Source organism: Aotus nancymaae, unplaced genomic scaffold, assembly GCF_030222135.1.
Source record: "Aotus nancymaae isolate 86718 unplaced genomic scaffold, 86718_ANA_hifiasm-v0.15.2.pri h1tg000006l, whole genome shotgun sequence".
NCBI classification, from domain to species: domain Eukaryota; kingdom Metazoa; phylum Chordata; class Mammalia; order Primates; family Aotidae; genus Aotus; species Aotus nancymaae.
This window is the reverse complement of record NW_026988417.1, coordinates 15,419,851-15,437,889: the sequence shown is the minus strand read 5'-3', so window position 1 is coordinate 15,437,889 and position 18,039 is coordinate 15,419,851. Positions and strand designations below refer to the sequence as shown.

The window sequence follows — 18,039 nt, the reverse complement described above, 5'->3', positions numbered from 1 at the left end:
AGAAACAATCATCTGCCACATAGTGACCTTTCAGTCAACAACAGACCACATACACAACGTTGGTCCCATATAATTCTAATGGACCTGAAAAATTCCTGTCACCTAATCTCCTAGTGTCCTTTTCTGTGTTAAGACATGTTTAGATACACTTACCATTGTGTTACCGTTGCCTACAGTGTTCAGTACGTAACATGCTGTACAGGTTTGTAGCCTGGGAGCAATAGTTTATAGCATATAGTCTGGGTATGTAGTTATACCATCTAGGTTTGTGTAAGTACCTTCTACGATGTTCACACAATGACAGAATTCCCTAACAACGCATTTCTCAGAATGTATCCTGTTGCTGAGCGACATATGACTGTACTGTTCAGTAGAATAGATTATGTTTTCTGTGGTGTGGTGGGATGCTGTCGTTTCCCTTAAACTCACATTGGCTCTGTTGCTGTATACTCAATAGGCGAGTATGCTCTGCCATGCCTGGCAGCTCTGAGCCTCTCTGTTTTTAACCTTAGTGTGCTTTAGTTACCTAAATCCAAAAAGATTATTTTCATCTTAGGGATTGACCAGAAGAACCTTTGCTCTTCCCTAATGTTTATCTTTTACCCATCAATTAGCATTTTAAATAGGGATAAATTAAACATAAAACAAAGTGGAGATTTTGCTACTTAGGTGCATCTCTAAAGTCAGGCTGACAGGAAATTGTCAAGATTCCATGAATTTTCATCATCCATTCAGTTAGCAGACATTCACTGAGCACATGCTAGTTTCTAGGCACAAGGGCAGGCACTGTGACAAATGTGGAAAAAAAAAAAACAAATAAGACATTTGTAGGACTTCCAGGCTAATAGGGGAAATGGATAATTATAATGCTGAAGTGAGCTGGGGGGAAATGATCAGTTTCTCAGGTATCTCAAGTAATTTATAGAGTTTTTATTTGTCTAATGTTTTTGTTGGAATTTCATTCTTAAGGGATGAGACCATGTTTGCATTTCATTTACTCCCAATATTATGTATGTTACAAGCATTTTTTTATTTCTTATTAATTTATTTTAATTCACTGGTAATTTTTAACTACCTGTGAAAAATCAGAAACATACAAAATGAGGCATGTGCTCTTGGAGATACATTTTCAAAAGTTATTTTCATAGAGAAACCGTAAGATCTGACAGCAGCTTGAGTTCTAATCCAAAGGCTCCCTGGCTTGTAGAAAAGCCTCTTCCTCCACACACACAGCTAGATTCTTTGTGTACTGTATTTCTTTAGTTCATCGTGCTATATTTCTTTATAACTAAGTCACCTTAACGGTGTCCATGAAGGGCAGAGTGGGTACGTGTCACTGGTTCCAGTGGAGTGCACGTAGGATCAGCAATTCCCAAAGCAGAGTTGTTAAACCAAAGAACAAATAGTCTTTATGCCTCCTGGACAGCTGGATATTTGAAGTCATATTTTCATTTATACTGTGACTTCTAATGCATTATCTTGTCTCCTTTATTAGTACTATGGCAGATAGTATGATAAAAGGAGCACTAGCTTTTAACGATGAATTCACCATTTTCACCCCTTTTTTTAGGTTTATTAAAATTTCTTTAAAAAAAACAAAATGCCATTTATGGAAGCTTGCTCTAAGTTCTCAGGGTCATTAGGAACATAAACAGTACTAGACCATTTTGTATGCCAGGCACATAGTTGTGCACCAGTATATCTCATTTAGTTTTCATAATAATTAAGTGTAGGCACTTACTATCCTTTACCTTGTAGTTGAGGAAGCTGGAATTTAGCTAATTAAGAAACTTGCCCTTTGCCAGTGATGTAGATTCAAAAAAAAACTTGCCCGAAGTCATATAGCAGTTAGTAGCAGAGCTTATTGGTGAAAGAAGTCCCTTGATTTCCAAAACCTAATGCAATGCTAGACTCACAGAAGCTGCCCGTACTGTCAGCCAGGATAGCCCAGCTATGTGGTCTCCATCCCACCCTCTGGCTACCTGGGTCTTGTGTTGCTGTGGGTCCTTGTCAGCATTTCTCCCTATTTTTTCTTGCTGTTTCCCATTCTTACATTCTTTTCCAAGTTCTTAGGAGATTGTCTGTGAGTCTGTTTTATCAGGTACCTGGTACTGAATTGGCATTTTAAAAAAATTTTTTTATTAATGTATAATAGATGTGCATAGTTTGGGTGTGCAAGTGATAATTTAATGCATTCATATAATTTGTGAAGATCAAATCAGTGTACTTGGGATATCCAGCACCTTAAATATTTGTCTTTTCTTTTTGTTAGAACCAGTCAAACTCTTCTACCTATTTTGAAATACACGGTAGATTATTGTAAACTACAGTTACTCTGCTTATCTATCTAACCCTAGGTCTTATTTGAATAGACATTTTAATAAATGTCATAATTGTAAGCAAATTTAACAGGTTAACATCTGTATGACAGCAAAACAAAGGATTGATTAATATCTTTAATTTGTATTGATCAAAGAAGGAGATTGCTCAGTTGACTACAGCACATCTTTGCTAGCTATTTTCTGTCACATTGAGGCATCTATGGAATTAAAGAATTTTCTAAGGAACCTGCTTAATCTAGTCATCCCATCAGCATGTCAGCACATAGGCTTCATGAAGGCAGAGGCTCTGCTAAACCACCAGAACCTACATGTAAAGCAGTGCTTGGCACATAGAAAGTACTGAATAAATATTTGAGTTTGTTGTTGTTTGAGATGGAGTCTCACTCTGTCACCCAGGCTGGAGTGCAGTGGCACGATCATGGCTCACTGCAACCTCCACCTCCTGGGTTCAAGCAGTTCTCCTACCTCAGCCTCCTGAGTAGCTGGGACTACAGGTGCACACCACTGTGCCCAGCTAATTTTTGTATTTTCACTAGAGACGGAGTTTTGCCATGTTGGCCAGGCTGGTCTCAAACTCCTGACCTCAGGTGATCCAAAATGCTGGAATTACAGGCGTGAGCCACCACGCTGGGCCTGAATAAATACTTGTTGAATGAAGTATCCTTTAACTTGATACAGTATAGCTCTTTTGTTAAAGGTTATAATTGAATGCCAGGCCTGCATAAATATTTGTTGAATTAAGTATCCTTTAACTTGATACAGTATAGCTCTTTTGATAAAGGTTATAATTGAATGCTAGTTCATCATTTACTGAAAATACTACATTTACTGAAAATATTTTATTGTTTTTCTGTTTTCTATTTGTAGATCATCTCTGGGTGTTGTTTCCAGATGTCTGTATGGTAATTGCATCAGAAATTGCCGTGGATATTGTAAAACATGCCTTTATCACCAAATTCAATGACATTACTGCAGATGTATGTATTTTGACATGTACTTCAATGTTTAAAGTTTACTTCTGCTGCTTAATTTTAAAAAGTTGTAGAATAATAGGGATTTGTTAATACTTTAAAGTCAGAATTGTAATTTTAAGTTTCTAAAAATTATTACACTACTGAAAGTATTCACTTTTATATTAGGCAATGCTAATTCCATATCTTGGGGTAGAAGTATATACCAGCCTATAGCTGAGGTCACAGTGCCACTAACTCAAAATTATTCTTATCAGTTAACACTGTCATAATCTGTGTAAAGACTTTAAAATCACATTGTTTCTATTTTAAAACTTAGACCATCAAAACTTTTCTCTCTGGCTAGGTTTGTTTGTTTGTTTGTTTTCTGACTAGGTTTAAAAAAATTTTTTTTTAAATCGATATTTTTCCATGATTATAAATAGGTTCGTGCTAAGTTTTAAGAGACAAGAGCCTTACATTTTTCTGGGGAAAGTGTTTGCTGAAACTTTGAGAAATTTTTATGCTCTAACCAGGTATTCTGGAGAATTTCTAGAAATAGATATGTGGTTATAGTTTTCTTGCATGTAAAATGTAAGAAAGTTTCCTAATGTATTCCTCATTCCTACCTTAGTCCCAAAATAAATAGTAGTTTGGCAGTTTTCTAGATTGTACTGGGTGGTACTTATGACAGTCTCACTCTAATATTTGTTTTATTTCAAAAGGCAATTATTTAAAATAAAATACAGTTGCAACAGCTATGATTTGATTATGAGTTTTTGAATGTTTTAATACACTTAAATGCAGTTTTGCACTTTTATGTAAAACACTGATAAAGTAATTTCACCATTTACTTTCTCAACTTTCTCAATGCAGAATGACTCTCTTTTCATAGGATCATTTATTTAGCATCTGAAGTCAAAATTAATAGGCTTGATTCAAACATTTGTGCAATTTTTAGCAGAAATGACAAGTCACAAGTGCCTTCATATTTACTGTGTTCCCTAACTTAGCTTTATACTTTTTTGGCATTCATTTGTCTAAGAAGGCTTTATTACAGTTAGATAAACAGTAATAATATTTTAAACTAATTTAAAATTTCAAAATTATTTTATAGACATTACACTACTTAAACTAATCACTCTTTTCCAAATTCTAAACTCTCAGGATCACAATAATTGGGTATTTATTCCTCTTTAAAAAGAAACCTTTAAAAGATCTATGAAGGTTAACAGTTCAGAGGAATTGAGGCTATGTTCTACCTTTACTGTAGGAAAACAAATAGAGAAATTATGCCCAGATGACTGTTTGGTTATTAGCACTTGTTCCTGGTTAATTATTAAATGTTTTTATTTATAAAGTCTAAAGTCTTTCCACATGATATATTTGTACTATGTTACTTAATATTTCATTCTTATTTGTCTTTAGGTCTACAGTGAATATAGAGCCAGTCTTGCTTTTGACCTTGTTAGCAGCCGACAGAAAAATGTGAGCATTTATCAAGGGCATAGTCTGAAATTAACAAAGGCATAGTCTGTAATTAACTGAATAATGTTTAATTTAGCATGAAATATTGGCTAAATGAAAGCTACATAGACTTCCTACTTATCTCTGTTCTCCACACTAAACATTTACAAATTAAGAAATAATTAAAAAAACTTAACATTACCTAGTGTATGATTTTTGCCACATTTTAAGTTATTCAACTTTTTATTTAAGACTTGTGAACATTTAGATTTCTACATCATTTTATAGGTCCCAGGTCCTGTTCTTGCTCCATAGCCCCACCTGTTTAGAACATTTGCTGGTAATAAGTGAGTAGTACTTTTAAAGTGCTATTTAAATCCCATAAATCTGAATCTTTTCCTTGTTTCTCTGTTCAGGCATATACTGATTACAGCGACTCTGTAGCACGGAGGATGGGCTTTATTCCTCTCCCACTAGCTGTTTTAGTAAGTGCATACTTTTTAATAGTTGTTGTAATGAAGTAGCCATTATTATAGAATATTCATAAATGGATTATTAATAAGATTGTTTCAAAAGGACTTGATAGAAAAATTAAGGGTAAATAACTTGGAAGAAAATTTTTTTTTAAATTATAGCAGTATCTTATATATCCAAATATCTGTTGGTTGAGCCATCCAATAGATAAGTGATGCTAAGCTGCTTTTATGTAAATGGCTTTCTAACAATGAGAATACTCTTTATTGATTATTCATTTAGTAAAAATATTTTTTAATGGAAATATCTGAGCATGGGCATTAACGTGGCCACTCTAACACATATTGGGGAAGTATAGATTAATCCAGTATTTCTACAGGGCAATGTGAGAGCATCATGCTTTTAGTCATTTCATTTCTAGGAATTACCCTAAGAAGATAGTTATAAAAGACACTCAATGATTTATGGCCAAGGGTATGCATTTCAGTGACATTTGTAATACAAATTTAGGAAAAAAAAGAAATAGGTTAAATAAATTATGATATGCCCAAATGAAGACATATTCTCTATCAATTGTAATTAATACTTTTTAAAAATTGTCCAAACTTTTTGCAAGGAGAATCTCTACTTTTATACTCAAGAAATACGTATTTTAAAAAAAAATACTACTGAAACTTACTAAATCAACCCTCAACAAGTCATCAACTTTGAATATTTTAATGAATTGCTCAAAACAGGCTTGCAAATAGTTTCTAGCCACACTAGACTATAATAATGTTAATTAAGAGGATTTGTTTAGCCTGGTATGGTGTCTGGACCTGTAGTCCTAGCTCCTCAGGAAGCTGAGACCAAAAAAAAATTGCTGGCTGCACTTGTATTTGATTATGTTCCTTCTTGACTACCTATTCTAACATCAAAACAAATACAACCAGCTGGGCGGGGTGACTCATGCCTGTAATTCCAGCACTTGAAGGCTGAGGCAGACAGATCACCTGAGGCGGACAGATCACCTGAGGTCAGGAGTTCAAGAACCAGCCTGGCTAACATGGTGAAACCCCATCTCTACTAAAAATACAAAAATTAGCTGGGCGTGGTGGTGGGCACCTGTAATCCCAGCTACATGGGAGGCTGTGGTAGGAGAATCACTTGAACCTGGGAGACGGAGGTTGCAGTGAGCTGAGATCACGCCACTGTACTGCAGCCTAGGCAAAAAGAGCAAGACTCCTTCTCAAAACAACAACAACAACAACAAAAACATAATGAAAAGGAAAAACAAATGCAACTGGCTTTTTTGCCAAAGAATATCTACTTTTCTTCTATAGCTGCAGTCTCATGCAACTCAACTGGGAAATGTGTAAAGAAAATGAAGGTCATACCAGCTATATTTTAGACCAGCTTCCTTGACTTTTTTTAGATGACAGATGATTAATAGGCTTAATGCTATTTGAATTTCAATATGACTTTCCAGATAACTACATCCCTAAACATTTTTAATTATGTGTTAATAGCTTGCTTATTATATAATAATACAGCTTTCTTTTGCTTGGGAAAAGGAACTCCTAGAATTTTGGAAAAATGGAGGCTTCTAAATAATAAAATTATTTCTTAAAGGCTTAAGAGATTGATAAAATAAAATATTAAATATTTCTGCATTTGTTTATTACAACTAGAAACATACAAGTGTAAGGATAAACCTAGATTGGCTGATTTTTTTTTCAAAGATTGGTTAAGTGGTTGGATTTAAATATGATCCTGCTTTGCCAAATAATAATTGACTTATTTATCTAGTAACCTGTCAGAAAATTTATACTTAGTATGAACTTTTATGATTTAGTATTTAAAAATTTTTCTTCATTCTTTTATTCTTTAAATGAGTTTTTCTGGCTGTTATACCAAAAGATTTATGAATGATTAATGATTGACAAAACACTTTTGGAACACCCCAGGTGTGCTGAAAGAGGGGTTATATAGTTTGTTCCTTCCACAGCACTTTGTTCACAGAGCTTTGGCAGGCATCCAGGAGCCTTGACAAATACACCGAGGCCTCTGTGACAAGTTAATTCTTTAATCAAGGCACAAGGATGGCAATTTTTTCTTCTAAGTGTTACATTCCTAAAATGATTTTATATCCAAAAAAAGGAAGAGAAATTGTGCATTAAAGTCTCATGGAAATTAGACTTTGGGTAAAAGTTACCTGTTGTGATAGATAGAAGTGAAGCTATTTAAGGCTTAAATGTGATCATTGGTTTGCCTTTCATATTAATGAACAAAATCCTAGAGTCATGTTAACTTCAGTCACAAATGCCTATACAGTAGACATTTCCCTTTTAGAGACTGACACAGTTGAGGGCTTTCATTCTCATTTTTCTCATAATGAGAGTTTATTGAACATATGACAATCCATTGCCCCACCTCCTCCCAATTGTAAAGCATTTTAAAATTTACTATGATGTTTATTTAAGATACCTTAATAGACATTTGATAACTTGACATTACTGGATAAGGCCACTTCTCCCTAATTCTCTATTTCTCTTTTAACATATGGGGACAGCTGCACTTGTAATGTGTGGAAATTTTTCCTTAACTGATTCCATGAGAGTTACTCAGCAGACTTCTAAGGATAATGCTGTTATTCCTTTATTTCTGTGAAAGAAGAAAGAAAATGGATATTTAACTGTAACTATCCATAAGAGAAAAATGTTTCAACGTCTAACTTTTTAATAGTGTTTCGTTTTTCTAAATACAAAACTTTTAAGGTTCCATTTTCTCTGTGTTCCCTGTGAATTACTGGGGATTCTTAAAAGAATCAAGGAAGAAAGGATGGGGTGGGGGCGGGGGAAGAAACAGGAATAAGGAAATGCCCACCAAATGATTCTGGCTCTGGTGTAAACGCATGTAGCAAGATGAAATCATTGGTACTTTAAAGAATAATATAAAAATCAGCTGATTTACATATCTATAAGGTGTAAGTACATGTGTCATTCATGACCTTGATATAGGGCCGACCTCCTAGAGTCAACAAGTCAAACTGTTGCCTTAGCCACAGGCATCCCAGATTTGCCTGAACAAACCCAGATGTACCACAGAAGGTTTCACAGGCAGACAGACTTTGATACAAATCATCAAATCTGCCTTTTTGGATTTTTAGACAGAGGCCAGAGATGTATGCCTAAAATGTTAAAGTCAGCATGGAGAAATCTTTAAGTATTAACTAATAACTCTGTGGTTGTGTGTTCTGTTTGTGTGTTTTTGTTGTTTTGGTTTATTTCTGGCTAGCTCATCAGAGTTGTAACAAGCTCAATTAAAGTGCAAGGAATCCTGTCTTATGCCTGTGTCATACTCTTCTATTTTGGGTAAGATTATTCTTAAATATGTTTTTGGTTATACTGTAAAGCATAAATGCAAGATATAATGGAAGTTAATAGCATTCCAATCATACTACTCCAAATCTATGCCAGGAGCTTCCTTTCAACAGCTATACCTCCAAGTGTATTTATGACTCAGTTAGATTAACTACACTGCTATTTGGTAGTAGTATTAATAGTACTTTAAAGTTTATTTTAATTTTTAGCAAAATCTTAAAGCCCTTTTTGCTTGAGACTTAGGTTTCACTTACGTTTTCTTAGATGAATAAAAATGTGCCATTGCAGACATGTTTCATATTTAGAAACATCTTTAACCCTCTAATATATTTGCCACATTGAATTGTTCAGCACACTGTAAGCCTGCATCATGTAAACCCAAAGGTAATGTACAAGTGTAGGTTTTCTGTGTGTGGCCAGCCGAATCCATCTGCAGGTTTGTTGGTCTCATGAGCTTACATTCTGGTTGAGGGAGACAAACAGTAAATTAACAACTGAATTAAAATAAATGGTATGAAGAAAATAACAATATAAAATGATGATTTTGCCTTTGTTACTTTTCTCAAGAAGTGAAATGATGATAAAGTAACCAGATCTGGCTTTCAATTAACTTATTGAAAAATGAAACAGGAAACGTGTTCCACCCTCACTTAGGTGGGATGTGTCAGGAACTTCACTCAGGGAAGGGTGGCTTGAGAGGGGTTGGACTTGAATACCTCCAGATGAAAAAGGGTGGAGGGTAAGCATAGCAGTCACAACTTGAGCAGTGGATTTGCTTAGTGTTCCCCTAGGACAAGGTCTGGTTTCCAGAGACACCCATGGTGTTCCAGTTCTGTGGTTTTTCTTAGCATGTTTTCCACCACGTTGTTTTCTGCCCAGGGCTTAGCATACTACCAGGCACATGCTCAGGAAGCTTCTGTTGAAGTAGCATGGAAATAGTCACTTACTGTCTGCAATTCCCACCTCTCCACCAAGTATCCTGACTCATGAGCCTGCTTCCCAGCTCCTGCAGTGCCTGGCTCAGGCCCTTTACCTGCAAAGCTGTGTGTAGGTCATGCAGCCAATTTCAGTGTTACACACAGCAGGATAAGGTTCTGATCACTCTGCACAGCATTGCCTATTTTTTGTTTGAATGAGTACATAAATGGTTTACTATATTAAGGTAACTCTTTCCGATTTTTAACATTAAAAAACATTAAGACCTTCCTTTTCTAATACAGATTGTCACATTGCCCCTCAAAGTTCTTAACATTGTGCTGTGTTTACCAAGGGGTATTGTAGTAATCGCAATGAGAATAGTTGTTTGGCAGTCTAATTACTCTAGTAGTTTTTACATAATAATCAGGAAGTGAAGCATGTATATGCTATATGTGAAAACCTTTGTTTAGTTACAGTTGCCTGTGCATAGTTCACCAAAGGGGATATGCTTTAATCTGAGTTACTTAGAATTCAGGGGACCTGTCCCCCCAGCCTCCAGAGTCACCTCCCTCCCCATGTTGCTTCACTTCTCCACTTGGATAGCACAGCCAGACAGATCTGCTCATTCACCTTTCTGCTTCAATCATCTACTCTAACACTCATCTCAGAGTGATTGCTAAATTATCCTCTTCCCCTTCAGAAGCTTTCTCAAAACCACCTTTCCCATGCCTTTATCAGTTAACTCCACCAAGGAATCTGTCTTCAGTTAAAAAAAAAAAAAAATAGAATTCAGTTGAGCCTCCTGATATAAAATGCTGAGCTTTTTCCACACACCGAGCTGCTTCTCTTTCCCTCCACACTCACTCTTGCCAGCTAAGGTGGGAGGACTTGCCAGCCTCTGCCATTACTGCTCTGTCCAGTGCTCCTCAGGGAGCGACTATTCAGCATCAGGGCCTGGGCTGGTCTGGGCCTTGTCCAAAAAGAAGCCAGACAAGTGTCCTGCCTTGATGTCACGGAAATCCCAGACAACAACTAGAAAAGTTACTCTAAATTGACAGTTGGTAGGAATTATTAGGAAGAAAAGCATAACAGTGTGAGGAGATGAACGCCAGAGGCAGACACAGCTGTCTTAGAGAGGGTGGGCAGGTTAGGCCTCTCTGGTGAGCTGGTGTTTCAGAAAGGAAGGGAGCTGTGCAGCTGCCTAGGAAGAGCATAGGCTCAGCAGAAGGGCACAAGGACACAGTCCTGATGGAGGAACAGCAGGTTTCAGGCAGCTGCAGTAGTCCATGAGCAGCCATGGAGGAAGAGGGCCTGGGGAGGGGAGAGCACAAGAGGGGCTAAGCAGAAGATGGCATGGTGGCTCATGCCTGTAGCCACAGCTCTTTGGGAGGCTGGAGTAGGTGTTTGAGCCAAAGAGTTTGAGACCAGCCTGGACAACATAGCAAGACCCCATCTCTACAAAAAGGAAAATTAGCTAGGCATGGTAGCATAAGCCTGTGATCCCAGCTGTGCAGGAGGCTTAGGTGGGACATTACTTAAGCCCAGGAATTCAAGGCTGCCGTGGGTCATGATCATGCCTCTGCACTGCAGCTAGGTGACAGTGCAAGACTCTGTCTCTTGAAAACAAAACGAAACAAAACAAAAAAAACAACTTATTCACTGGCTATAAAACTAGCATTGAGGTTAACGTGAGACTTTTTCTTCCCATAATTTTTTTCCAGATTTATATTTAATCCCTTAAAATATTCATATTCTTTGACCCAGAAGTTTCTGTACTTACAAGTATCTAGGAATTTATCCTAAGGAAATAGAGATTTAATGTGTTTTCTTAATCAGAAACTTTTTAGTAGAAGCAAAATATTGAAAATAATCTAAATATCCAGAAATAGGAGTCGTTTGGGGCTTTGTTATTTCATAACCCATACAGTGAAATGTTATAAGACCATTTAAAACAGTGTCACTAAGAAACATTAACTGATACAGAAAAAATATTCATGATACATTGTTATATAAAATAACAGCAATAGTAACAAAATTGTTTGCCATTTCTATGTGCCAAGCACTGCTCTAAGCATCTTGCCTCACTGCTTTCCTTTCCATATTAGCTGGTTAAGTAACTTGCCTAGGTGCACACAGGTTCTAAGCAGCAGACTCAGGACCCACACGGACACACTTCACTCCAGGGTCCATGCTCTGCCTCCTGACTCTATGTGCCTACTGCCTTGTAAAATAAACCCTGTTTTGGCTCTCTGAGAAAAAAAAAGTAAAAAAAAAAGAAAAAAAAATAGACCCTGTTTCTATACAGCAAGAAAGTAGAAATAGAGGTGTACTCAGAGAAAGCGACTGAAAGATAACATACTAAATGTCACAGTGATTATCATAAGCGTGTGGAATCATGTCATTTTCTTATTTTCTTTCTTGTTCATCTGCATGTGCTAAATGTATTTGTTGTGTAATAAAAGGATAAATGTTAAAATATTTAATACCAGGAAAAACTTCTAAGTGATATAATTTCTTATAAAAGAACTAAGGAATTCCAAAGTTTTTCTTTGTGGCAGAGAAGCCTCAGAAAACTCAAGATTGGCATAAGGTCCTCTAACCCCTGATCTTTCCCCGTCCCACGTCCCCCGCCTTCTCCTTTGCTGTGTTAGTCTATGGCATTCACAAGGATTTAGATGAACTCCAGTGGATGTGGTTTGCTTTGTTTCTGTTTTTAGGTTGATATCCCTAAAAGTACTTAATAGCATTGTGCTGTTGGGGAAATCGTGCCAGTATGTGAAGGAAGCCAAAATGGAAGAGAAGCTGTCAAATCCTCCCCCAAACAGCACTCCAGGCAAGCCGTCCAGTAAATCACAAAGCAAATGTAAACACTCTCAAGGTAGGTTTGGTCTCTTTCTTCACTTCCCTGAATCATTTTCAAAGAGTTAAATCTTTGGTCAATGTTAAACAACGCTTTAAAGATTGGTTTCACTTTGCATAGGTTTTCAGGTCTTTTAATGGTTGTGTTTTAGATCCCATCCCATATATACCTGGCCCAGTGCTCTGGGTTTTTCCGTTTACTCATTCGCTGTTCACTGTTAAGCACCTGTGACGTGCCGGCTCCAGTGGATACAGCAGTAAGGTGGAAAGGCAATTCTCTGCTCCCATGGAGCTTGTTTTAGATTGTCGGGAAGAAGGGTAGAGAGAAGTCAATATGCACTACGTCAGGTGGCAGGGGGTACTGCAGAGAAAACAAAAGCAGGACTGGGAAAGGGAAGTACAACAGTGAGTTGGGTGCTCCCCCAAATGTGAGGAGATGGCACTGCTCAGAGTCCTGGAGCCTGAGAACAGCGAAACCAGCCTCTCGGGAGCACTTCTCAGGCAGAGGCCCAGCACACCCAGCGAAGGCACCAAGGCAGGAAGGTGCTTGGTGCATCAAAAGACAGTAAAAGCCAGGTGGCTGCAGTGGCTCAGTCCCAGGGAAAAGAACTGGAATAGGGATCTTGGGGGCCATGGAGGGCTGCAGGCTGTTATGAGGACCTTGACTTTGACTCCAGGTGGGAAGGGGACTGTTGCAGGGCTTTGAGCGGAGCAGTGGCATAGTGCAGCTGACATTTTAAAAAGATTATTATTAATCTTTGTGGAAAATAAACTCCAGAGGGGTGGGCCCAGAGGCAGGGGCCAGAGAGGCAGCTGCCTGGCCAGGAGCAAGGTAGGTGGTGTGAGCAGGGAGACCTGGCCAGGTTCTGAATAGACCTGGTAGGTTTGCATGAACTATTTGTTGATGAGGAAGTTATGCAGTGTGAGAAGAGGGGAGTTCAGGATGATTCCAAGTTTTCTGGGTTGAAAGATTTAGAGGAAGACCTGGGACACTGATTAATTTTTATTGTTAGATGACAGTTCCCTGTTCACAAAGGTATTTGTTCTTATGACTTTTAGTTTAAATGGCTTATTTTTAAATGTGTGGAACAACTGTGTGCCAGGTAATAGAGGAGATGCTAAAGATAGAAAGATAAGTAAAGGATGCCCTTCAAGGTTTTACGTAACTATAGGGGTCCACATAGGTGAGTAGAGGGTTTGGAGGGACAGGAGAGGGCTCTTCTAAACTAAAGCTTGAAGGATGAAACTGGCCCAAGGAAGGCTGGTGGCAAAGACAGTCCAGAAGGGCCAGCACGAGTTATATCATGGAGGCCTGGAAAAGCATCTGGAGAACTAGCAGCTCAATATTGCAGGTGTGGAGTGTGCTTCAGAAAGAGGGAGGAGAAGAGAGTTGGGCTGGACCGGAGTCCTACATGAAAGGGGGACTGTGCTCATCGTGTGTACTTAATAGGAAGCAAAAATAAAGTAAAAAAAAAATGCATATAATCACTGGAAAGTAATTATTTTCATTATGGGAACATAGAAGGACTATTAGTAATAAGGATTGCATTTTTTTCAACCAACTAGGTAATTCACAATGGGTCCTGTACGGGTTCTGTTAGTTAAGAAATTAGGCCACTCACGGTGGCACCCACCTTTAATAATCTCAGCACTTTGGGAGGCTGAAGCAGAAGCAGTGCTTGAGCCCTGGAGTTTGAAACCAGCCTGGGCAACCTAGTGAGTCCCGTCTCTACAAAAAATATAAGAAGAGGTTAGTAAGCGTCAGACTTGCTTTCAAGGAGGATCCAGTCTAATGGGGATAAAAGTCTTAAGCACGTACTGCAGGGCCAGGCCATTGACTCAGGGGTCATGTTATGAGAAGTGCATTCAGGACGAGGGTCTGAGTGTTTGTACAGAATGTCTTGGAGGTCAGGAGAACACAGACTAGAAATCATTCAGGAGGGTGTTGAAGTCAAGCTGAAGAGAGGGAAGGGGCTGTCTCTCAAGGCTGCATCAGATTTGTCACGTAAAAGAGACAAAAGATGGCAGTCCTGGGGTTGGAGACAGGAGAGAGAGATTACTGCAGGAGAGCTGGATGTGTCATTACCTCCATCATGGCAGTGGTGTGACCAGGTGTATGCACATGTCGGAATTCATCAGATTACACATTTTAAATGTGAACAGCTGATGGTATGTCTTTTTTTGCCTCAAAGAAGCTGTTCTTACAAGGATCGAATGTATGATTCAGATGAGTTACTCCAGGCCCCAGCCCAGCTGTCCCCAAAGCCAGGCTTCAGGATCCCTGTGGCCTAAAATAAACATTGGGGGTTTTGTTTATCTGTTTGTTTTTACCTCTGGTTTGGAATTCCCAGAGATAATGATGCTAATCCAACTGTAGCTGAAGTGACTACAGGTAACAAGTGGAATGTAGTAGAACCTTCTTGGCCCACTCCCGGATGTTCTCAATAGGAGCAAATGTTAATTTTTCAGGACTGGCAACAGTCATGTTAGGTGTTGATTATATAGAGAGGAGCTGTAATGTGGGAGTTGTGATCTTTCCACAGTTGGGTGATGGCATTGTTTGTGTGATACAAGCAATGTAATATATCCTTCCATAAAACTGAACGGATGATTAGCCTCTAAGTTTTATTATAAAAGATGGCTGCTTATACAACATGCTATTTGGTTATCATTTGCTTTATCTAAAAGCATAGATGGCACTCTTTTCAGTACCACTATATTGGTAAGTTTGTATTTATTATGAATTGGGGAAAATATTTTCTCTAATGGATCTATTTTATCACAGGCCTTTCCACGGAAGAAAACCTGTCTGCTTCTGTCACCAACCAGCCTGTTCATCAAAAGGAAAATGTCATACCATTACTTGTTACAAGCAATTCAGATCAGTTTTTGACAACTCCAGATGGTGACGAGAAGGACATAACGCAGGACAATTCTGAATTAAAACACAGATCCTCAAAGAAAGATTTGTTAGAGATAGACAGGTTCACAATTTGCGGAAACCGAATTGACTGAATCTGTGGCTCCATGTGCTGAAGAAGCTGGGTCCTGGGGCAGCAAGTGCTGTGTTGCCAGGATGGACAGATGCTAAACATGGCACTTAAATATTTATTTAAAAACTTAAATTATTATTGGCAAGCAAATCTTAGTATCTTTCTTCCAGTAATGTGATCTGGCTGAGGGTCAGATCACAGGACAGGAGCAACCTCTGGCCTTGACTCTCTGGGAAACTTGATGGATTATAAAACTTCCTCCTGCTTGGCCAGGCAGCAGTGTCACTTCCGGGACCTAACCAAGGCAACATCAAAATCTGTTTTGCTTTGTCAATCTGGGCTTCCAGAATGTTGAATTTGCCTCAAGGCCTCTTCAGTATAGGGAAATACCTGGAAAACCATGAGGCTTTTACCATGACGTTACCTTTCCAGTCTGATACTATTTTCACAAACAGTTTTCAAACTTTACTTCATCTGCCAAAGCATTAAAAAAATATTAAACATAAGTCAAGATAAATGTTCTTACCACCAGAATAATCCTTAAAGATGTATCTTAATTAATCAGAATAAAAGGCTACCTTAAATAAGACATGGTGAATAGTAGCGCTTTGTAGGATAAAAAACAAACAAACATTAAACCAGTTCATTTATTTTAAAATAATTAATGAAGGCTATGCATTACTGGGACAAATCCTTCATAATTTTTCAGTTTATCCTTTAAAGCAAAATATGAATTGTATGTCATTTAATTGCAGTGGATAAAATACAAATTTCCTTACAGAAGGGCACTTTTTATACCAAGGAAGCAGAGCAGTGTTAACTTTAAGGTATACTTAACTGGTTTCGCTTTAAAACTAATTGCTTCATAAATTATTACAGCTAAAAGGATTTGATGTTGAACAGGCTGAAAAATTGTCAATGTACAAAATTCAAAACTGTCAACTGTAAAGTAAATGCTCCAAGTGTATTAGGCAGCATCATCTTGTTTGGGCTTGTCAAATGCATCAGTCCTTCTGTTTGGGTTGACAGTCAACAGCGGGTGTGCCTGTGCTGGGGCAGGGTGTGTGTTCTGTGGGAGGGTGTCTGTGGGGATGTGACTGTCAGGGCGGGTCTGTGCTGGGAGGTGGAGCAGGCCCCGGTCTGGAGAGGATTTTGTGTGAAGGTAAATGGGATATTTGAGGCGTATAGGTGGCTGTCAGTGTGGGGAGACATCTGTGTATGGTTGTTGGGACAGCAACCAAAAGGTGCTTTTAGGTTTTGTTTGAGATCAAGATTCTGTTTCCACTTAATTACTAGTTTGTGGCCTATATCATAGGTCACGTTATTTCCCATCCCATTTTATCTTGAGAATCCTGTTTGCATTTCTGTAAAACTTCTACAACTTCTGATTTCAGAACTGTCCAGAAGATGGTACTGTTAACTGTTATTTCCTTTGATGTTTTGATTTTGAAGTTTAGCTCTCATGCAAATGTTTCAGGCATGTATATACAGAAGGCAAATTTTAGGTGATTTATCTGTTTCTTGGATGAAATATAAAGCAAGCTTTATTGTTCTGACTTGTTCATTTGAAATACAAAAAAAGTAAGTGAATTTTGATGTTTTGCATTAACTAAAGAAATCTGAAAATTAAAGTTGAAATTGTATGGACGTGCCTTTGTGAAACCAGGAAGTATTTTATGTTAAAAATGAAAAAAGCTTTTAATTGCTTTGTGTGTGTTTTAGTGGAACCCCATTTTAGAATTACTGTTTTTTCCATCTCCCTTTACCAACAAAAGGAACAGCACCACAGTGAATGGAATAGTTTGGGGAAAGCTTTGCTAAACACAGCCCTAATTTCAGAGCAGGAATATGGTTTGGACAGATCTTCAATTCTGCTTGAATTCTGTTACTGTGCTGTCATTTTCGGAAGATTTCCATTCCTTTGCAGATGCTGTTGGGAATTCTGGATTATGTTCATTTCTTCTGTTATAATGGCATTCAATACTAATTTTATAAGTGCATCTTGTGTGAAACTCAATAAATTCAATTTTGTAATCTTTTTTAAAAAGGTCACTGAATTTATTTTAATACTTACTATTCGGTAGAGTGGATTTCCTACTCTATAGTAGGAATTTATTTGTAATTCATAAGTGATAGCACTATCCTAATTTGAATTATTGTTTTGGTCTTAATAGTGGCAAAATGTTTAATTTTGTCTTTGGAAAAAATAGGTCGGGCCTTGATTATAGACCGTTTAATATTTCTCAGCAAATGATGGTATTTGCATTTTACAAGTGTTTTGAATGTCACACAAAATATTTTTCACCTCTGGGAGTCAAGTTCAAGACAGTGTTTTGGTTTTTAAAAAAATCTGTTAAGGCACAGCATAGGCCAGACCCTTCTTAGGTTTTCCTTTAGAATAAGTGTAAAGACCAAGTGTCATTGATGCACTTGTCCAGATTTTCTTGTGGACTTTGGCCAGTATTTAGACTTTATATTTATTATACATAAAGTAAAAGGAAGTTGCTATGATTAGGTCATCAAAATATATCCTGCCACTCCTAGTAACTCACCAGAGGAGGAGATAAATTCACAAAATAATTTAGTATCTCTACATTGTTATATGTTTCCATTTTAACTATATTTTATCAACAAAGATTTGTTAGGCTGGGCAAGGTGGCTCACACCTTTGTAA

At 37.7% G+C, this 18,039-nt stretch overlaps 1 protein-coding gene across 1 annotated transcript in view; it reads left to right on the top strand.

Annotated features, from left to right (window-relative positions):
• TAPT1 (transmembrane anterior posterior transformation 1) overlaps positions 1-17,412 on the top strand; it is a 74,667-nt gene extending 57,255 nt beyond the window's left edge. The window contains exons 9-14 of the mRNA XM_021668212.2: positions 3,210-3,319; positions 4,721-4,780; positions 5,176-5,244; positions 8,510-8,586; positions 12,231-12,391; positions 15,158-17,412. Of these exons, the coding sequence (XP_021523887.2) occupies positions 3,210-3,319; positions 4,721-4,780; positions 5,176-5,244; positions 8,510-8,586; positions 12,231-12,391; positions 15,158-15,387 (707 nt within the window). The 3' untranslated portion in view covers positions 15,388-17,412. The remainder of the gene's footprint in view (positions 1-3,209; positions 3,320-4,720; positions 4,781-5,175; positions 5,245-8,509; positions 8,587-12,230; positions 12,392-15,157) is intronic.
• The last annotated feature ends 627 nt before the right edge of the window (positions 17,413-18,039 follow it).